General features: G+C 42.4%; 1 protein-coding gene across 2 annotated transcripts; it reads right to left on the bottom strand.

Moving 5' to 3' along the window:
• Positions 1,072-17,540, bottom strand: PEX2 (peroxisomal biogenesis factor 2). 2 transcript variants are annotated; one of them, XM_005689111.3, is made up of 3 exons: positions 17,394-17,539; positions 10,162-10,286; positions 1,072-2,623 (listed from the first exon to the last, which is right to left on the bottom strand). In XM_005689111.3, exon 3 carries the CDS (start codon positions 2,604-2,606, stop codon positions 1,689-1,691), a length of 918 nt encoding a protein of 305 aa, XP_005689168.2. In that variant the 5' UTR covers positions 2,607-2,623; positions 10,162-10,286; positions 17,394-17,539; the 3' UTR covers positions 1,072-1,688. The 2 variants fall into 2 exon arrangements, with proteins under 2 accessions (XP_005689168.2, XP_005689169.2); XM_005689112.3 differs by lacking the exon at positions 10,162-10,286 and having other exon boundaries at positions 1,072-2,621; positions 17,394-17,540.

Here is a 22,984-nt window from a genome sequence, read left to right as displayed (position 1 = left end):
AAATGCTCCAGGGCTCTCCTCTGGGTTGGACAAGTTCTTCAGCTTATTCCTGCTTCTTCACCATTTACTTTCACAGGCATAGGACTCCCTAATGAGTATCTTGCACTTCAAACCCTTTCCCACCACAGAACCCAATCTGTGATAGGTTTCGCCACTGGCTCACAAGATGTCTGTCTCAGTACCCCGGAACAAGAGGCAGGGTCTGACTATCCAGTGATGGGCAGAAGAGCTATAGTCTCTGACCTCATGGGGGGATATCACTTAGTGGAGGTGGCAGATATTAAATTTAAAAATATATATTTTGTACTAAGTGCCATGAGGGTCTGTAGAAAGTATCCGCCCCCATCCATAATACTGACAACTGTTAGCATGTGTATTGTGTTTTCATGTTAAAATTATGATAATGTGGGCACCTGCTCAGAAAATGCTATCAAAATAACACTGTAAAAAAATTGTTGGTAGAACAAAATCTTGTTGACCTTATTTCATCCTTTCAAATCTGCAATCTGAGATGACCATTCAGTTGCTAACATGCTTGTCAGACTAGATGACTGGTAAAATTAGAGGTGGGTGTAGACCTACAGGATAGAGGGCAAACGGAGACTGGGCAAGGTCTACCGCTTCTCCCCTGCCCAGCGGCCACCATGCTCCTAACTAGCGCTTGAGGTCAACTGCTTCCTGTCCTGTATTAGGTTCCTGGGGTGTTTGTGACGGTGCATCGTCCACAGTTGAGGGATTGGGAACATCCTAAACATCATGGTTTAGGAATGTGCACACAATTTCAGGCTGACCAATGACTGTGGGCTCCTGGACTCTGCCAGACTATTAGGTGAGAAGCTCTTTGGCCAGTGTGATCAGGAAGATGGTAGGATAGAAATCTTGGGCCTCTGGTGGCTGTCATTAGCTCTGAGAATGAAGCAGACAGAACCCCTTAAAAGCTGGCTTCAGAGAAAAGCTTACAATTACAATCGGGACATTGGGTCTGAAAGTTTCAAACAACAGGTCTTACTCATTGTTATTGTATAATTTTCTGGTGTCATTTCTGAAAATAAATGTACAATCAGCCCAGAGTTTCCATAATCTTTTATTTTTAGTCTCCCCTCTTTCCAGGAAGTGGCAGAATGAAGGCACAGTCTTAGTGGTCATTTGTTATTAAAAAAAAAAAAAACAAAAAACCCCCAAAACTGCCCATTATTCTTGACATTAAAAATTAAACCCAATGATTAAAAAAAATAGCATGTTACCATTTATATCACATATTTAGGATCATGTGGTTTCCAGTGTGAGTAGAATGTAGTTGTGCCTGCGAAGGAACAGAAGGCAGTGGCTGAGAAGCACGTGTCCTCATAAAACATATCTAAGTAGTACACTCAGGATGACTCATGCTAAGGATTTAGACATAATACCCCAGTCCAGTACTCTTGCCTGGAAAATCCCATGGATGGAAGAGCCTAGTAGGCTGCAGTCCATGGGGTTGCGAAGAGTCGGACACGACTGAGCGACTTCACTTTCACTTTTCACTTTCATGCATTGGAGAAGGAAATGGCAACCCACTCCAGTGTTTTTGCCTGGAGAATCCCAGGGACGGGGGAGCCTGGTGGGCTGGCGTCTATGGGGTCACACAGAGTCAGACACGACTGAACTGACTTAGCAGCAGCAGTTCTTCTCAGAGCAAACAATTTTAGTTTCTAAGGGACACTCACTTCTGCCATCTCAATGCCCGATTTCAAAGGTTGCAGGCTATGGACTTCTGTGCCACACTTAGGACAAGTGAAGGACACATCAAATAAGAAGCTACTTTTCACGCAGTAGTAACAAAAGACATGCTCGCAGCCAATGGTGTGAGGCATGGTGGGCCACTCCCCACACAGAGAACACTGTCTGCCACTGGTTGCCAGCGTGCTGTCACTGCCTGGGGCTCCGGTCAGCGGGACACACCATGAAGAGAGCTTGGCTCTCAACTTCTGGACATTGATTAGGGGGAGGAGAAAAATTAGAAACTCGGCAAAGCCGTGCCAGAGGAGTTCCCTATTCATATACTCAAAGCCCACTTCTCGGACACTTTGGGGCTTGTGAAAGACAGAATGGATGCCCAGCAGACGTTCAGTCAAAGTTGCAAACTTGCCCCTTTGGAGGAAGATCAAGAAATTAATCAACCCGCCTAACTTCAGAAGTCCGACCACCAGATTCACGCACTGCTTGGCTTTCCTGAAGGACGCGATGTGACGGTTCCGAAACAAATCGTAGCATCGTTCTTCTAACCACTTGCCACCAATTGTACAGACAGCATACCAGAGCTTCTGATTTCTGCTCGGTGGCTGGTAGCTCAGGTTTGGGGAAAGATCGTTCTGGTACTGAATATTCAGCACTGACTGTCCCACTGTGGCATTTTTAGAGTAGATGGTGAATCTCCACAAGAAAAGCCACAAGAATGCTTTCACCTCTGGTTCAAAGCGGGCTAACAGCCCTGGCTTAAATCCATGAAAGCACTGAGTAAACTGGGACCAAACGAGCTGCTCCAGGGCCTTGTTTAGTTCAAGTGCATCCAACTGGCTGATTCTTAGCACTCTGTTTGTCCGCTCTGCATTCTCGTCTCTGGAAGCCATGCCTTCTTTGAAGGTCTCTAGGAAGAAGTACAATCAGAAACCATCACTGATGGAGCAGTTTCTCAGAGCTATCTAAAATGCTGTCTCCCGGGCTGCAATCCTCATTTTGCCCCAAAACTCCCCGCCCCCGGCCACACACACACAAAGAAAACATCATCGAACACTCGCAATCTTGTACTGTCTTCCCAACTTAGAGCTGGAAAACTCTTGTTGACACACAAGTGACAATGGACAGAGGGGACAGGAATTCTGTGAAATCCGTGCCTCACGCTAGCCAAGAGCTGTAGGGAAAGGAACGGGTCAGGACAGGGTTCCCCTTCTTTTATCCATTCATGACTCTATCCCCTCCCAGCCTTTTCTCATTCTGGCTGCTCTGAGCTCCCCACTGGATGGTATCTAATGTTCATCTTCCCTTCCGCCTCCTTCAGTGCCTGTCCCACACTGCAACACTGTGAAAACACGACCCTTCCCAAGTGGACCCCCAAGGCTGCTTTCCTCATGCCTCACCCTCTAGTTACAAAGTGCTCCCTTCTCTTGTTCACTCCTGGACATTTGTTGTCTGTTCCCTTCATCTGGAACAATCTGCTCCCATTCTCTAACTGGAAAACTCACATTGCCTGGAAACCCCATAGACAGAGGAGTCTGGTGGGCTATAGTCCATGGGGCTGCAAAAGAGGCAGATGTGACTTAGTGACTAAACAACTAAGTTTTTGAGTACTAGCTTAGGGACCACTTCTTCTAATTTAGTTGCCTCTCTAGCTGTTTCTTTAGCTCTCTGTCCTTCCTCTTTCATGATGTCCCTACTCTACATAAACTACTTTTCAATTGTCTATTTCCTCCACTGGAGGATAAACCCTATAGCAAAGACTGAGTCTTCTTACAGTTGATTCTTAGCAAATAGCCCAGTGCTTGGTATAGGGAATGCTTCCCACAAATTCAAGATGAGTGGAACAAGAAACAGGATGAAAGTCTGGAGTGGGGGAGTGGTAGAAAATACAAATTTCCACCCAATAACCTTTCAAACGATTTTGAGTTACCATATCTCGACTGCTGATTGCCACATCTTTCAACATGTTTGTTGCTCACCGGCTTTTTCCCAATGAATGTGTCAGAAGCCCGTGATAAAGCGGGAGAACACAGTCCCAACCCTTGTGGAGATCATAATCGTGTGACTGGGAAGAGGGATGAAGCAAGAGTGTACTGCAGAAAATAATAAATAGGCAATTACAAGATGTGAAAGGTGATGTGCAAGGGGAACTTAAGAACATCGTGCTTACAACTAGACCGCAGAAGGTCCAAGAAGGCTTCACGGAAGAGGCAAGATCTTCTGAAGGTAGGCACCTGAAGGATCAGCAGTGTCACGAGGGTAAAGATAGGCAAGAAAACCACTCCTACAGAGGGAACAGAGGGTGCTAAGGATGGGAGGAGCCAGGACAAAAGATCAGGCTGGAAAGGAAAGACTGATGCTAAGAGCCACCTTTGAGGAGGCTGCATTTTATCAAGAAGGTAATGGGGAGACACCACATAGCTGTAAGGAAAGAACTGATCAACTCTGCATTTCAAACAGTGTGTTCTGGCCACACAGAGAATGGATTACAGGCTGAAAGACTGGAGGCAGAGAGACCAATTAAGATGATTGTTAACATGATTTAGTGAGGAACTAATGATAGTCTAAATTAGAAGGGTATCAGTGGGGATGGAGAAAAATAGGTACCTTTGAAAGCTACGAAATGGAAGGATGGACACGACTCAGTGAGAAGTAAGCCAAGAATAACTGACTTGAGTAATGGAGTGGATGGTAGTCCAATTCTCTGAAATAGGAAACATATGCAGAGATATAGGCTTGAAGGGAAGATAATAAATCTGGGCAGTTTTAGAGAGCTGAGGCCCCTATGAGACAGCTAAGTGGAAAAGCTCAGCAGGAAGTTCTGAGGATATATGGGAGATAGATTTGGGGAGGAGATTTTGTGTGAGCCCCTCTGATGGGACTGATCTATTTTAAATCTACTTGATCTATTTAAATGCTAAGATCAGGAAGACAGTCGTCTAAAGATAAGGTAGGTCCTGCCCATTCACAGCACATCCAACTTTCTTTGTACAATATAAGCTTATTCCCTTGGTTTCCTTCTCCAGTCACTGTAGCGTTTCATGGGTCACGATCACTGCCATCACCAACCTCTGACCTTTCAAAGCTTTCTCTGCTCGGGTCTGTGTATCACAGTCCTGTTGTCTCTCTGCTTGTAGTCTAGTGGCCTTCACACCTGAGCATTAATCACCATCACATGCAGGACTTGTCAGACTGCGCTCCTCAGTTCCAGAGTTCCTGATGTCCTCTGGAATGGGCACCAATAATTTGCATTTCTAGCAAGTTCCCTGCTGACGTTGCGAATGACTGGGCTAGTCCATTTCCAGGCAAAATTCACGATTTTGTGGGCCTGTCGCCCACACGGCTCAATGCTGCACGCCAGTCCTCCTGTCTTTTTTGCTTGGTTTTTGTCCACAGATCTGCAGAGGCTCTTACAGATCTCACTCTGATTCAGTTTTCTCTTTCTGCTACTATGTAGTCCTTGTGAGACTGAGACCACTCACAGATTTCACAAAGTCTATGAGCATCAATGTATCCTAGCTCTGCAGGTGCTTGGGATGCAAATGAAGACGCCAACCTGGGTCTGCACAAGGAAGCAGGCAAATCGATGGACAAGTCGGGCAGCAGCAGAATTACATGGTATTGCAAGATTCTTAAAAGACAACTGCATAAAATCTCAGAACTGTCTCAACAGAAAAAGACTTTCAATCTTTATGCAAAAAAATCATTAGTGATTGTTTTTCTCACATTTTATGTAATTTAAAATCTTCTTTAAATACGTCATTTATGTAATTAAATAAAGGTCCATATAGTCAAAGCTACGTTTTTACCAGTAGTCATGTACAGATGTGAGAGCTGGATCATGATAAAGGCTGAACACCAAAGAACTGACACTTTCGAAACTGTGGTGCTGGAGAAGACTCCTGAGAGTTCCCTAAACAGCAAGGAGATCAAACCAGTCAATTCTAAAGAAAATCAACCCAGAATATTCATCGGAAAAACTAATGCTGAAGCTGAAGCTCCAGTACTTTGGCTACCTGATGCAAAGAGCCAACTCACTGAAAGAAACCCTGATGTATTTAAGAAATATAATTAAGAAAAAAAACCACTAAAACATTATTTAAAAAAACCTCATAGGCAAATCAAAATCTAGACAATTATTTGTTCAGATTTACCAAATCATCTCTTACCTCACTGACCCCAGGATCAAGTACAAACTGTTTAGATTATAGCCTTTCTGTGTCCTTCTTTTTAACCATATAACCAGTTATTCACTGAAGAGTCTTTATTTTACTTTTAAAAGACTTTTTTGATGTGGACAATTTTTTAAAGTCTTTATTGAGTTCATTACATTATTGCTTCTATTTCTTTTTTTTTTTTTCTTTTTTTTGCTGAGAGGCCTGTGGGATCTTAGCTTCCTGACCAGGGATGGAACTGCACTGTCTGGGTTGGACAACGGCAAAGTTTTAACCACTGGATCACCAGGGAAAACCAAAGAAATTTTAACTGACTCTCTTCTGGTCCTGCCTCTATGCCTTTTCTCATGTACCCAAACACTTAGCTTCTCTACCATCTCCTCCTGCCAGCCCCAAGTACATTGCAACCCTATTTCAACATCTGCTTCACAATTCTCTCTCCAATTCCCACTGTCACCATCTCTAACTATCACAGCAACTGTCTGTGCTGTGTGCTGGGGTCCTCACTCCAGTCATCTGAATACACCTTTCCCTAACTTAACCATAAACTAGTCAAGGGAAACTGCCTCATGGCTGCTTCTCAAGGTACCTGCCATCAACAGAGACTGATACCTAACTCACTTTTCCTCATGCAAAATTCTATAATCGCTCAGGATAGGTGAAAATATGGTATATACAATTCCTCTACTGTGACAGTCTGGACAACTCGGCATGTTTCCCAGGTTTTGTATCCTGTGGTAAACAAGATAAAGGAAGTTCTCTTATTTGTCAAAGTACTCTTGAAAAGCTCAGGCTGTACTGGACATCAACTCCAGCACTTCAGCCTTCTCCCGTCACGCCATCCCTGCCCCCAGTACTGAAGCGGATGGACTGGTAATTTTTTTCAGTTGTGTGCTCAGTTTCTCAGTAGTGTTTGACTCTTTGTGAGCCCATGGACTCCCATCAGGCTCTTCTGTGGAATCTTCCAGGCAAGAATACTAGAGTGGGCTGCCATTTCCTTCTTCATTTCAGTTGAGTAGCAGATGAAATTTATGGCATGTGTTAAGAGGGCCAGTTGTGCCAACTTATGTATCTTCAGATATTAGAGTCACAATCAGTTCTTGGTAATCTTTATAGAACTTACTGCAAAGATGGGCCAGCTGTAGCAGTTGCTCAGTAAAGGTCTGTTGAACTCATACGTGGTGGAGTGAGCAGTTTGGTAGTGAATCAATGTTCAGATTGAACACTGCTGATAAACTGGAGTCTGAGGGCAGCTCTCTCTTCTCAGGTTCCTTACTTGTATGCAGGAAGAAACTGGTCAGAGAGACTGGCTTCTGACAGGAATCACTGATCTCAAATCCCTCATTTCTGGAGGAATCATACTTAAGTACAGTTAGTAAAGACAGGAATTTTTAATGGGTGCCAGGAAAGAAGACTTAACACACTCTCTAACCAATCCAATATTCAACAATCCTTATCATCAGAAAATTCTTTCTTATACCTTCTGTTACAGTTTAACTTTTTTCTTGTTTCTTTCCTCTTCTTCACCCCAGGCCTGGCTTCAGTGAAGATTAAGAACAGCTGGGCTAGATCTCCTCTCTACAGAAGACTCTTTACTAGAGCAAAAGACTATTATTAAACTGTTCTTCCAGATGAATAATTTGTTTCTTTTTTTGGTTTTGTTTTAGGTTTCAGTATCCAACATTTTAGTCATTTTTGTGACTTCGTTTCATTGTAAACATAGAACAGGCATTGTCTATTATGCATCACAGTGTGTTAAAGTAGGAGCTGCTGCTGCTGCTGCTGCTAGGTCGCTTCAGTTGTGTCCGACTCTGTGCGACCCCAGAGACAGCAGCCCACCAGGCTGCCCTGTCCCTGGGATTCTCTAGGCAAGAACACTGGAGTGGGCTGCCATTTCCTTCTCCAATGCATGAAAGTGAAAAGTGAGAGTGAAGTCAGTCAGTCATGTCTGACTCTTACGGCCCCATGGACTGCAGCCCACCAGGCTCCTCTGCCCATGGGATTTTCCAGGCAAGAGTACTGGAGTGGGTTGCCATTGCCTTCCTATTGCTCTGTCATCCTGTTCAGGTGACTGGGACAGAGTAGAAAGACCAGGTTTAAAATCTGATAGACTCAGGCTCAAACTCCAGCTTGGTCTCTTGGCTGCTAAGTCATCTTAAAAAAATCACTAGCAGCAGATTCTTCTAAGAGTTGGAAATGAATGGCTACCTCAAGATGTTGCTGAGATTAAAGCAGACAATGTTGTATAAGTGGTTTGGAAACAGGCAGGCAGTATTACTATTACATTATTGCTACTTTGGCTAGGGATGAGCTTTAGAAGAAAAAGACTCAGCTGATTTTGCCAAATCTCATTTTAAAAGACTGAAATCTTCATTATTACTCATCTAATGCCTCAAGCTGGGCTGTAAGAAGCACAAGCTGGAATCAAGATTGCCCAGAGAAATATCAATAACCTCAGATATACAGTGGACACCACCCTTATGGCAGAAAGTGAAAAGGAACTAAAAAGTCTCTTGATGAAAGTGAAAAGAGGGGAGTGAAAAAGTTGGCTTAAAGTTCAACATTCAGAAAACTAAGATCATGGCATCTGGTCCCATCACTTCATGGGAAATAGATGGGGAAACAGTGGAAACAGTGTCAGACTTTATTTTGGGGGGCTTCAAAATCACTGCAGGTCGTGATTGCAGCCACGAAATTAAAAGATGCTTACTCCTTGGAAGGAAAGTTATGACCAACCTAGATAGCATGTTCCAAAAAAGAGACATTACTTAGCCAACAAAGGTCCGTCTAGTCAAGGCTATGGTTTTTCCAGTAGTCATGTATGGATGTGAGAGCTGGACTGTGAAGACAGCCGAGTGCTGAAAACTCGATGCTTTAGAACTGCGGTGATGGAGAAGACTCTTGAGAGTCCCTTGGACTGCAAGGAGATCCAACCAGTCCATTCTAAAGGAGATCAGCCCTGGGTGTTCTTTGGAAACAATGATGCTGAAGCTGAAACTCCAGTACTTTGGCCGCCTCATATGAAGAGCTGACTCATTGGAAAAGACTCTGATGCTGGGAGGGATTGTGGGCAGGAGGAGAAGGGGACGACAGAGGATGAGATGGCTGGATGGCATCATGAGTTTGGGTGAACTCTGGGAGTTGGTGATGGACAGGGAGGCCTGGCATGCTGCAATTCATGGGATTGCAAAGAGTCGGACACGACTGAGCGACTGAACTGAACTGAATGCCTCAATCAACCTGTGGTAAAAGGATTCCCACCCCCGTCCCTCCAGGAAATACTGACTACACCATTAAAATATAAATTGTGGCAGTTACACAGTGAACATTATGTCACTGTGATGTGGGCATGTGTGGAGGAAGGGGCAGAAACAAGGTCCAGTGGAACTCTTGCATCATATCAGAGGAGATGCTGGGGTGGGAATCCTGAGAGGATGGGGGGATCCCAGCGTGACCTGCTCTCTCGGTCGTCTCACCTCCATCCACATGGCTGTGCCTGTTTATCTGGAAGCAAAGAAACCTCTCCAGAATGCACACTGACAGCATCTAACTCGAGGGTGCTTCACCAAACAGGGCCTGGTACAGGCAGTCCAAGACAAGCATCCAACCTTGGTTTACCATCAACACGCTCCGTTCAGTTCCTCCTCCTCTCCCCTCCTCTTTCTAGAAGGTACAGTTATTCTAGGATATTGGCTTTAGAGAAGGGCACTGCTCAGGAGTAGAAGAAACTGATGAGATTGAAAAAACTCTTCTGATTATGGAACTTTTTCCCTCCACTACTGGACAATAATATTTGGCTGAATCAGGTGTAGGACACAGAAAAAAATGCCATAAGTGCCTTTAGATCACAGAAAGTTATTCTCAATCTAATGGAAGAAGTTTGTGTTTCGGTGAATTCTAAATCTCTGACAAATCACTATTCAATTTAATATTTATTGAGCGCCCACAAAATGCCAGGCATTCTCCTACATTTCAGAGGTTTGATCCAAATAGTTAACTCTTAGTTAACTTCCTTTTAGTAAGGCATTTCTAAAGAAATAGGATGTTGCAATAATCAAGACTAGCCACTGATCTCTGAAGAAAAGAATGGATCTCAAAATATGAAAACACTATGAAGGATCACAAAACTCCCTGGGGCAGAAAAGAGAAAACTTGGATTTAATACTGTACAAACTGCAGAAATATGCAAGCACTGACTCCAGCCATGGTCCACCTGGGAAACATAGGGAGATGGGTTTCAACGGGAGCCGCATCCTTATGAATCCCCACTAACCTGGCTGCACTTGTTTGGAAGTAAAGAATGAAGTTGTCTGCTGTGACCAGAGCAGAATGGCTTGGCAGGAGAGACTGGCTGAAGAGTTGCTGCTGCTGCTAAGTCGCTTCAGTCGAGTTAACCCCCTGCAAAAAAGACTCCGTTTTAAGGAAAGTGCATTGGTTTTGTAGCCATGAGTAACCACTGAACAGAAGGGACTTAACATGATATAAATTTTAAAAGATTAACCTGATTGCACAGTTTAAGAAAAGGAAAACTGCAATTCTGAAGGACCAGTTCCAGCAGTTGGCCCCCAACCTTTCTGGCACAAAGGACCAGTTATGTAGAAGAGAGTTTTTCCATAGATGGGAGTGGGGATGGTTCAGGTGGTAATGCAAGTGATGGGGAAGGATGAGGAGCAGCGGCAGATGAAGCCTCACTGTTCACCCCTCTGCTCACCTCTTGCTGTGCGGCTGGGTTCCTAACAGGCCACAGACTGGTACCAGTTGGTGGCCTTGGAACTGGGGACTCCTGAGTCATACGACTCCTGCGACTGTTCAAGGACCTTAACTGAGGTGTTGATTAATAACATTCTGAACAAGTCTTAGTAAGTTGACCTGCTTCACTGACAACTATGAAATTAAGAAAGATTACAGCATGCTCATGTTTTCGAATCAAAAATCTCCAACTCTTCTGGAAACCAGTGCTTTCCTGACTCTGCTACACTTATTGCTATCCAAGGCCTACTACTGGTCGGTCTACTTCTACTTTCAAAAATTTAAATATTAAAAGTTGTGTTATTATTGGTTCTTGTAGGTTGCTATCTAGTTTCACAAAAGCAGCTCAAACTTAAATGGTTTAAAAAAAATACAAACTAATTTTTTTTTAAAGTTGGGATTGTTTTGAATTGAAACAAATACCATCGGATTTAATTCAAATTGATTTTTCCAGCAAGACAAAATCTGGTGATGCTTTATCCTGTTCTGCAATGAAATCTCCTTCTTTTAATGCACAATCCTATCAACCTCTCCCTCTCCATCCCCCGTTTGCCAAACTATACTAAGATTCTGAAAAGCTAACCCAGGTAAAACATTTATGGCCATGCAAAGAGACTTATAAAAACAATTAAAAGTACAATTGGCACTAAGTTAATTCACGTTCAGTGAAGGATACTATGTTAAGGACATGTGAAGAAGATGCTTAAGGCAAAATCAAGACCAGATAAAAAGTATAGCATCTACGAGGGTTACTGTGATTAACTTGTCACATAAATATGTTTAAGACAAAATGATTGAGCACTATAAAACTATTAAAAAGGTCTCCTGCTGACATTTTATCACTAGACATGTCACACTGCTTTTCTTTCACAGGGAAAAAACAACTGAAAATTCGTTTACTGAGAGCAGCGATATATAACCTTATCCCTTAAATAACTCATGCCTTTCTTTTAAGCTTTTCATTCCCCAAATAAAACTTTGTCATCTATATTGCATTCCAAAATGAAGGACTTTTTATCTCACTACAGTGGGAAGAATTTCTCAGGACGTCTTCCAGCGCTTTTATTGAGTATCGCACAAATTATGAATGAATATATTTTATTTAAAAACATGTTATTGACAGAAATCTATCAATAATAATGTGGGTATTGTCAAGGGCCTGTCAATATTAATGTAATTATGATTAAGGGCATAACATGGATTTTTAGCTATAATACCAAGTAACATCTCAGGCATTACTGCTATCAATAAACACATTATTATTGACCTGTTTCAAGATGCTCAGTACTAGATGTATTACCATTAGGCATGTTTGTCAATGCATACTGCTGACAAAAATTCTACATTTAAATTTACAGTCTTTGCAAACTTTGTCAGCAGAAACATGTGATTCCCAAGCAATCACTAAGGTTTCAAATCCATCCACACACTCTCTGCCAGGCTATTCTTTTCCAGACCCACAATCATCGACTGATTTTCAGTATGACAATGTTGCTGCCTCACTGTCTTAAGGGTTCTGGTGATGTAAATGGATGAGACCATTTCTGCCTTTTAGTTGTTTTTTTTTTTTAACCTTAACTGGCTTTTCAGATTAGGAGGTTATATGAATAAAGTTCTACAACCTGAGATCTTAAGCTTTGAACCTCTACCCTAATTATTTTATTTCCTTTGTACAGTCAGATAGATTTACTGCCCATTGTATTGAAATCAACACTAATAAATGGGACATGCATCAAATAAAGATTTTAACAGGGCGTTGATTCCCAGAATGCACTGCGAACATGCGCAAAAGAGGAAAAAAACCTATGGCTGAGACCCATTACATCCTTGTGACCTCTGGCACTGTGAACAGGCCTAGAAATCAACAACTATAAGTTCAAATCCCACTTCTGCCACAGCCTTGCTAAGTGACATGTCACTGTTGTTTTGTTCATCTCGTTCATCAAGTATAAATGAAGTCCTGATAGCTTATAGCTATCTGATGATAAAAACTCCAACTGTGCTCATTTGACAGAGAAGGCAATGGCACCCCACTCTTGTACTCTTGCCTGAAAAATCCCACAGACGGAGGAGCCTGGTAGGCTGCAGTCCATGGGGTCACTAAGAGTTGGGGCACGACTGTGCAACTTCACTTTCACTTTTCACTTTCATGCATTGGAGAAGGAAATGGCAACCCACTCCAGTGTTCTTGCCTGGAGAGTCCCAGGGACGGGGGAGCCTGGTGGGCTGCTGTCTCTGGGGTCGCACAGAGGCGGACACAACTGAAGTGACTTAGCAGCAGCAGCAGCAGCAGCAGCAGCAGCAGCAGCAGCAGCAGCAGCAGCAGCAGCAGCAGCAGCAGCAGCAGCAGTAGTGGGTATGTAACAGAATGTCTCTACAATATATCTGAAGGATAAACTTCTAAATAGCACACATTTTTCAAACACATGAACAACGATAAGTTATTCTTTTTATTTAGAGAGAATTGGGAATTCAACTCAAAGACTAAAATCTTCACCACTATAATCAGTCTTATGCAATTGAGCACCTTACCTATTTCACTTATGATATATTTACTCAAGTATCTAAAAGTAACACAAACTTTTTTTTTAAACCTGGGGACGAATCTCCCATTACTTTGGCCTTTCTTCACAAATACATTTTAAGCGTGGCACTCATCTTTTCTCTCAGAAAACTGATACTTCTGAGTCTTTGAGGGAGTAAGCACATTGTGGAAATAAAGAGCAAATGTCTGGGTGAACACGGGGCAGGAGACTTAAACTGGTTCTGATTAGTTCTGTATTCTAGCCCAGGTTCACCAACAGGCTGTGTGACTCTGGACAAGTCATTTCACCACACTATACTCTACAGCAGTTAAAAAAAAGTCTTATGAAAAGTCTACCTCTCTAGAATCATCATGGGAATTATTTTAGAAAACCCTGGAAGAGAAGATAAAAAGTAAAAGTACAGTCATTTCCAACTGTAGTAAGGGTTAATGTCAAACATAAGTAAGGAAAAGGCTAAAGTAGAGAAATCAGAACAGTAACACCCATGAGACAGACTCAATCCTCACAGAAAAAATACAGCGAAGCCTCATGGAAGACAAACCAAAACGATTTGGGAGTTTACAACTGCAGTAAACCTATACTACTTACTTCCTGGATATGGAGTTGCTAATAAGTGAGCACTACAGCTAAGTGCCCTTTGCAAAAAAATCAAGTATTAAATTATTTAATCCTTACAATATTATGAAAGAGGTTCTTTGGGTATTTTGTTTTAAAGCAAGAAAATTGAAGCGCAGGGAGATGACGTGTGTGAAATAACACGAGGAGGAATGGGGGGGCCATGCCCTGCACCAGCCTCCTCTATGGACAAGGTGATGGCTGACCTAATAGTTGCACATAAACACCTTAGGATGTCACTGCAGGACATGCAGATGGGGCTGTTTAAGAACTAAGTACGAAGTGATGATGAATACCGGTATGAACTTCAGCAAAAACTGCAATCCAAGGATGAACAAACAAAAGACATGTGAAACTTGAGAGCGACTAGACCTTTAAGTACTCTATAAATCTGGAAAAAGATTTTAGGATTTAACTGCCTAAGAAGAGAATTCTAAATGACTTCAAGATTATTGGAATACAGGTTTAATTGCACATTTTATGGAACACGAGAGAATATGAAAACAGCCACAAGGGAACAGAGGTATCAGCAATGGAAGAGGAGGAAGTACCACGGGATACATACTACGAAGAAGGCACTAGATGTTTTCTTTACAGTTTCATGACAGTTAATGTCATGTCCACTTTAAGAAGTCAAAAATTAAGAGGGGTCTGATAACGTGCTCAAGGTCAAGCTGACGATTTAGTAAATGCTAGAAAAATGGTGGAACATACAAAAGGAAGTCAGTATAGATATTTGCTAAGCTTGGATCAAATTCAACATCACAGAGCTCAAAACAAAATTTTTTCTCTCAAGATAATTCTGAAGACCAGACTGCCAGTCAAGCTCTCAGGACTACAAATGGGAGGAAGAAATTCAAGGAAGCTGGTAAAGTTGCCCACGTTGCCTGGAATTCACCTTACCTACTTTTCTCGCCTTTCCGTGTGGTCAGAGAACCATTTGAAGAAACTGAATGTCAAAAATGAACCAAAGGAATATGGGGGTGAGAAAAGGAGGTGCAAACAAATATTATGAACACATGCAATATGGGAAGTAAAGGCAATGCCAACTCACGTGACCGTGGAAAGGAACAGGTGTGCATAATCAAAATGGAATTACTCTAGAGCTCCTTTTTTTTTTTAAGATTTTAATAGTTAGAAAAGATAACTGGGATGAAATTTTATCTCATGTTATTGACAAATGGGTAAAAAGGAAGAGCTCTGCAAAAAAAAAAAAAGGGAAAGTAGATAAAAAGTAATCTAGAAAAGGACATTTTGATTCCAGAGATGAGAAAAGATATGAGAAATTTACAGTACACAATGGGAAGGCCTCTTGGTGGCTCAAGTGGTAAAGAATCCACCTGCCAATGCAGGAGATGGGTTTCTTCCCTGGGTTGAGAAGACCCCCTGGAGGAGAAAATAATAACCCATTCCAGTATTCTTGCCTGGAGAATCCCACAGAGGAGCCTGAATGCACACACACAGAGGAGCCTGAAGGACCACAGCCTGTGGGGTTGCAGGGAGTCGAGCATGACTTAGCAACTGAACATACTCACACACAGGGAAGGACAGAGGGTGCTAGACACATGCAGAAATTAGTGCCAGGATACAGATGTGGGGCAAGTGGGACAGTCAGGGCTTTTCTCCTAAGGTTTCTTCCACATTCCAAAGGAACTGAAGAGGAACATGGAATGTGTGAAAATGCTGTCATTTCACAGCAAAGAGAAAAGAGAACGCCCAATTTGTTTCTAGGTTGTCCAACTCAGATAACAAAGTGAAGAAAGAAAGAGGCCAGTGACTCAGAGCAGAACTTCTGTCTGTGAATAAAGACTCCTTTGTCTTGTGCTACAGGAACCAGAGCTCGGTGGAGGGCAAAAGGCAAAGAAACTAAAAATTTACTTTATGCTTTAAGGAAAACGTGAGGCTAGGACTTGGAACTTTACTAGTAAAATGACGTTAGGTAAAACTGCTAACATCTTTAAGGTTCAGCTGCCAAAAGTGGAAACTATCTGCCCTCCCTATTGCAAAGACTGCTATGAGCATAAAAATAAGCAAAAATTATATGATTAAAAAGTAGGGGGAAAAGAGAAAAAAAACTGTGATCAAAAACAAAGCACTAAACTTAAAATTTGTATCTATTAAATAAGGTAGAATATGGAAACGTTTGTGGCTTTTGGTAATGAATTAACTGCGCATACATGCATTTTATTGTTTAAAAACCTGTAACAAATGAATGCAAGTTGAATACAAATGAATAATTAATCTACAAAAAAAATTTAAGGCCAGTAGGAAATATGTCATCTAGTCTAAGATACAAATTTAATTTTCTTAACAGTACTACTATTTTTCAAGCAGAACAAAAAAGAATAGCTGTTCTTGTAAAACACTGCTGAGGGTCAGCTTGCTTTGTCTCTCCTCTGCATGACTCCAGGACATTTCTACAGGAATTCTACCACAGAACAGTTTTAAAACCACAGATTGAGTGCTCCTCCTAATTTCTAAAAATGAGAATAAGGCCAAGAGGTAGAGCTGGTCAGGAGCAGAAACTCAACTCTCTTGACTGAGTCTAGCATGCTCGTTGCTATGTCCTCTTCTATTTTTCCCCCCATTTCTAAGGAAAACAAAATAAGAGGTTCTTTTTCACTTGTATTGTCAATAAAGAATTCCTAACTCCACTCTTTCTTTTCTTCCAAATCTCTTTCTGGCTCAAGACTACTCAACTTTAATGTTTCTGGATACAAGAAATGGATAATATGGGCAAGATGAGGGAGAAGATAGTCATCCTGAGATATTCTGCCAAGGCTTAACTAAAGGTAACTCATTAGGGGAAGGCGTTCAGACTGTAAACTGGAGTGGATGGAACCTCAGCCTACCTGTAATTTCTACTGTTCAGATACAGTGTTCCAAGGACATCACAGAATACCAATACCATTAGATGTGAACAGTCTACATACAACTTAGACTCATTCTGTGAACAGCCCTTTCACTAAATGTAGTATTTTCGGAAAACGATAATAAGTAAACAGTGAGTTTTAAGGCATCACAAGAAAAATGACCTTTATATTCTAATTATCAGGTAATGTTAAATTTAACGGACTCATTGTAAGCAATTTTCTAAGAAAATTCTCAGTAGTTTTTTCTCCCCAAGAAAATTAAAACTGCTTTTGAGTTTATAGGCTTTTTAAAATACTGGAAACTTAAGCCTACTCAACTTTTTGGTACCAAACAGCGCTATACACGAACCATCAGATATCAAGAAAAGTTTGGACCCTCGGTAATTCTTAAGCCGTTCAAAAGGGTTAAATCTCACCACCGCCAAGTGACAGGAAACGATTTCCAAGTATGTTTTAGAAAATCACTTCCCAGAACGCAAAGGAAACTCAAATCTAGCTGTCCTTTTTTCCTTTTAATGCCATCCTAAGACTATTTTTAGGCTTTTAGGTTTGCTCCACTGCCTTTCCCAAAATCAGACTTTGCCTCTTCCAGGAAGACAGGAAGCCAAATTAAACAGGGACACAAGCAAAGGGCGACAATTACAAGGTCGTGAAACTCCACGCCCTCCCAGTTGTAAGCAAGACCGCAGGTCCACACTCCGACTCTCTCGGGCGACACTGACCTTAGGAGTCTGCGAAACGCCCCGCTCCAAGTAACTGTTTCTGAAACATCTCTGGGAAGCTTGGCTTTTCCAAGCCGAACCTGCGGTCCCCAAGCTTCCGGAACTCGTGGGTTTGCGGAGTGACGCAGCACCCGGAAGTGCCTGAAAAAAAAAAAAAGTGGAACTAAACCAACGAGAACCACGCTTTAACGCTCTGCGAAACGCCGAACTCCGACGGGCCGAAGGGCCGAAGAGCCGACGAGCCGAAGGGCCGAAGAGCCGACGAGCCGAAGGGTCGAAGAGGACACCCGCGCGCTGATTGGTCTGCTGGCCGTGGGGGAAATCCGCATCTGATTGGCAGGAAAGGCGCGAACCCGGCAGCCTGGGTCCTGAGGGCGCGCGTGGAGAGGCTACCGGGTCAAGGGGCCGCGGGGAAGCCAGGGCTCTGGAGGGCCGGGCTTTCCCTGCCTTCGGACAACGGCAGCCGGCCTCTGAACGAGTGCCGCCGAGTGGCGGCGGGGTGCCTCCGCGTCTTGGGGGCTCTTCGCTCGCCGGGTTGGAGGGCCCATTGCTAGATGGCCGGGTGGGGATGGTAGCCTCCGGATGCAGCTGCAACATCCGGGCTGGGGCAGTTTTTGCAGCGCGTGGCTGCCGTGGCGGGAGGGGCGGATGGCTGGTTGGCCTCTGCGGGCTCAGGGAGGCAGGTGGCCTTCAAAGCCTCGGCCCGGGAGGCCTTGCCGTACGAATTGGACCCTCTCTCGTTCGCACAAATCAGAGCCGTGAGATCCTTGCCGCGTGGTCGGTGTGAATCATCCCAGACCTTTAGAAACGCGGAGAGTAGGGTCCCCTAGCCCTGGGAGCTGAGGCAGGATTTCTAGTACTAAGGCCCCGAGGGAAGGTATTTTTTGAGCATTGATCAGGCAGTTACGTGTAGCCGGCGTTGAGAATCGTCTCTGCCTATAATAAAGGGATGGCCTTATCTGTCTGGCTTGTTTGCTCAAAGGTTTGAATGAAGTCATGTGGGTACAAGCTCTCTGCACTCAGTAGGTCTTAAAAACCTTTGAGCGCATGTCTCCCCCGCTGCGCCTTCTCAGAACCCAGGAGCACGCAAACCTGCAATAAATGTGTTGACAGACATTGGAGAGCTCATGCTGTAGAAGCAGTGTTTGATTAATTATCCCGTGGAACAGTTGTTATTAAGAATTTGAAACATTATGGACAAGATAAAAGAATATTTATCAATGAAGTCTTACACTGTTCAAATTTGTTTTTACATTGAAGGTACACAATTAGCATCACTTATACCTGGAATTTTGTCCTCTTCCATATATTAAGATCAGAAAGATCATGCCTAAAATAAAATGGTGATGGTTTCTCGAATTAATGAAATTCCCACTACAGGAACCAATAGTATAAATGAGATTGGCTTTCCTGATGGGTCAGAATGCCCCTGCCAGTGCAGGAGATGCAGTTTCCATTGCTAGGTGGGAAAGATGCTGTGGAGAAGGGCATGGCAACCCACTCCAGTGTTCTTGCCTGAGAAATCCCATGGACAGAGGAGCCTGATGGACACTCCACGAGGTCACAAAAAAGTCGGACACCTGGTAGCGACTGAACAGCAAAGGAGCTCCAAGTTGAAAGGATATGTAATTCTCTTAGGTACAGAAGGGAAGGTGTCTCCAGAGCGTTGGCCAGCTGGTTGCCGCTAGCCGCCTGAAGCGTGGGTAGGCTGGATTGATGTCTGCTCTAAGTGTAAGATGCACACTGTATTTCTAAGATAAAAGGTATGAAAAGAAAAGAATGAAAACTACCTCATTTGTTGCATTGGCTACATGTCAACATGAGAATGTTTCAGAAAATGTAAAATTACATATATGGCTCCTGTTACATTTATGTTGGGTAGGGAGAAGGCAATGGCACCCCACTCCAGCACTCTTGCCTGGAAAATCCCATGATTGGAGAAGCCCGGTGGGCTGCAGTCCATGGGGTCGCGAAGAGTCAGACACGGCTGAGCGACTTCACTTTCACTTTTCACTTTTATGCATTGGAGAAGGCAGTGGCAACCCACTCCAGTGTTCTTGCCTGGAGAATCCCAGGGACGGGGAGCCTGGTGGGCTGCCATCTATGGGGTCGCATAGAGTCTGACACGACTGAAGTGACTTAGCAGCAGCAGCAGCAGGGCTCTTCTAGAGCGTAAGAAAAGCTCTTTGAAGAAGACCAAGTCTTTCGTGTAGCAATTGTAAAGGAAGGTAACCATGTTGAGCCTACATCTGTGCTTCACTTGATTTTTCTGAAAAGGAGAAAATAGGACTCCCCTCCCCCCCCAAAAAAACAAAGACTAACATAGGGGACATTTTCAGAATGCAAGTTCTAATTCATGGAGCCTATGTATGTCACATGAAAATATCGTGATATCAGTTGATAATAGATACCAAGTTATCAAGAAATTTGAATTATGTTTTAAGGAGTCTGATTATTAGGGCAAAACGTATAGAACATTTAAGATTTCTATTGAAAATGTTTCAGATAGCTTCTGGGTTTTATCATGTAACTTCTAGATATGGTAAACTTTTTTCAGTTTTCCAATGAGGTTTTAGGTAAGCTTTTCCAATACATTTATTTTTCATTCATTTATTTAACAAAAGCCTGCTGAGGGCTCTGGGTATTGCAAGGCAGTGTTATAAAGGTGAACACTCAGACATGGCCCTTACTCTCTCATAGCTAACCAGTATCAATTCAGAAACAGTGAAAAAGTACATAATAACCAAGGCATAGTGTCTTTTGTCTTTGAGTGAGTGCTTACCTTGGTAAATTCAACACATTAATTGTCTTCAACCCAGTATTTATATATTACTGCTCATGTATTAATGAAGAGTCTTATAAGGACTAGATATGGGCTTAAAATATGTTGGTAAAAAAAATCAAAGTATACTTAATTCATCTGTTAATTGTCAGAACTTAAAAAAGAAAAAAAATTTGAGTATTCACCTTTAAATAGAAAAGATGAAAAAATTACAATACCATCTTATTTATGATACCTTCTTTTAGCCTTTCAGCAACTTTTAGGTTATAAGGAATTTAATAATAGAAATGTAAAAGAGACATTGATTTATGCCCCTAACATAGTTTAAAATTGCTGACTTAAAAAAGCTAAATTTATTTTAGCATATTACAAAGTTCTTAAATCAATATATTTGAGTCTTTTAGGAAAAAGGTAAACATAAATCTTATGTTAGTTTACTACTGCTGCTGTAACGAATTATTGCCAATTTAGTGGCTCAAATCAACACCAGTGTATTATCTTACAGTCCTGTGGTCCTAAGTCCAACTGGGGTCTCCCTGGGCTAAAATCAGAGTGTCCATGGGTCTGTGTTCCTTTCTAGAGCATCTGGGGAAGAATCAGGTTTTTTTTGTTTATTCAGATTGTTGACCAGATTCAGTTGCTTGCTATGGAAGTGTTGAGGTCCCTGGTTCCTTGCCAGCTATTAGCTGAGAGATGTTCCCAGCTTCTAGAAGCCATTCACATTCCTTGGGTTGTGGCCCTACTGCTCTATCTTCAGAGCCACCTGTGGTAGGTTGAGATCCTCTCATCTTTCTGATTTCTCTTACCTTTTATTTAATTTCAGTCTTTCAAACCTCCTGTTAGGTTGAGCCTACCTAGAAAATCCAGGATAATCTCTCCATGTCAAGGTCTGTAACCTTAACCACATCCTTCAAGTCCCATTTGCTGTAGTGAAGTGACATATTCATGGGTTCCAGGGATTAAGGCATGGACGTTTTTAGGGGTCATTATTCTGCCTACCATAGATCTTAATTGGGTCCATGCAGTATAACCATAATTTCTTTTTTTTTCCTAGAAATAGTTTGAAATTTTATTAAGGTACATATATAAATACAGGGTATCCATGAGAGTAAAAGCAGCAGGGAAAACTGCTCTTCTTGTCATTCTGCCTACTACAGATCTAAATCGGGTCCATGCAGTATAGCCATAATTTCTCATCAGTACTCTTGGTACTTTAGGATAGAATAACAATGTTTATAATAACAGGTAGACTGGTGCTGAAGCTGAAGCTCTAATACCTTGGCCACCTGATGTGAAGAGCTGACTCACTGGAAAAGACCCTGAAAGATTGAGGGCAGGAGGAGAAGGCAGCGATAAAGGATGAGATGGTTGGATGGCATCACCAACTCAACGGAGATGAGTTTGAGCAAACTCCAGGGGATAATGAAGGACAGGAAAGCCTGGAGTGCTGCACTTATGGGGTCACAAAGAGTTGGACATGACAGTAACTAAACAACAACAAACTTTACTGGATGTTTGATATATTCCAGGCACTATTCTAAACCCTTTTCCTGCATTTACTCTTAGTCCTCAGAAATGCCCCAGGAGACAAGCGCTGTTGTTGTCCCCACTTACAGATAAGCAAACAGGTACTGAGTAGGAAAGTGACTTGCCTACTTCTCGCAGCTGTTAAGTGGTGGGATGAGGATTTGAATCTACATGGTCTGTCTGATTCCAGGGCCTCTGCAGGCTCTGACCCACAACATAGAAGAAATAATTTTGAACATTTGGATTTACTAAACATGCTTTAGAGATATAGTGACTATGAGTTCAGGCTCTAGTATCACAATGTGTGGATTTATATTCTATCTTTACCAGTTACCTGATGACCTGGAAAAGTTACCTAACCTCCCTGGCTCTCAATTAACAACAAACTGAATTCATAGTAACACTTGAGGATTAAATGAGACACTATAAAACTATGTGCTTATAACAGTGCCTCTGCATGAGCTATTGCTAGCTATAATTATTGATGACAATTCAACTTCTAAAAACAGCAGTTTATTGTAAAAAGGAATGTTTCCTTTATGAAAATTCAGTCTCTTTATGAAATAAAAACTGAAAGTTAATCTTTTTCGTTTTCAAAGACCACACTGTTTTCTCCTTCCCCAGTCGCTAATTACTCTCCGCTCCAACACGGCTGCCATCCTTCTGGCAATGTTAATTTCTCCAATCAGGTGTTACGCTATTGTACACTTTAGACACTTTGTGCAGACTCTAATTCTCCCAGGTTAACATCCAAATTCCTTAGAAAGGCACCAGGACTCCAACTCCAAGTACCCTCTGCTGCCTGGTATTTACACAGCCCCCATTTCTAACTTCGACTTTCTTTTGCGATTATTGTTCCTGGAGGAGACATAGTGCTAATATACCACTCCAAACCTACCCCCTCTTCCAATAATCTTTGCTACCATTGCTTCAATTCAAACCGTCATGCTCTCTGCACTTTAAGTCATCCCCAACAAATTCATGGCCTCCAGTCTTACCACCCTTCAAACTTTTACTTGCCTCCCTGTTCACCAGAATAGTCTTTCTAACATACAAAACTCCACAGTACTGTCCTCCTTCAGACCCTTCATTGTCTTTTCCAGACCCCATTCCTGCAAATGTTATTCCTTTCCTTATGTCTCTTAACACAGACTAAATGCTTCTTCTGTTGCATTCAAGGTATGCTTATTTAAGAACTTTCTTCTTGCCTTCTAAATCATGAACACATTGATAGGGATTAAGAGATGCTTTTGCTTGCATGAATTTATTACATTATTTTGTT

Source organism: Capra hircus, chromosome 14 (assembly GCF_001704415.2).
Source record: "Capra hircus breed San Clemente chromosome 14, ASM170441v1, whole genome shotgun sequence".
Classification (NCBI taxonomy): domain Eukaryota; kingdom Metazoa; phylum Chordata; class Mammalia; order Artiodactyla; family Bovidae; genus Capra; species Capra hircus.
This window is presented reverse-complemented; position numbering and strand designations above follow the sequence as displayed.

Excerpts from the sequence above, each read along its gene's own strand:
- PEX2 (XM_005689112.3), bottom strand. The coding sequence starts at position 2,606 with ATGGCTTCCAGAGACGAGAATGCAGAGCGGACAAACAGAGTGCTAAGA.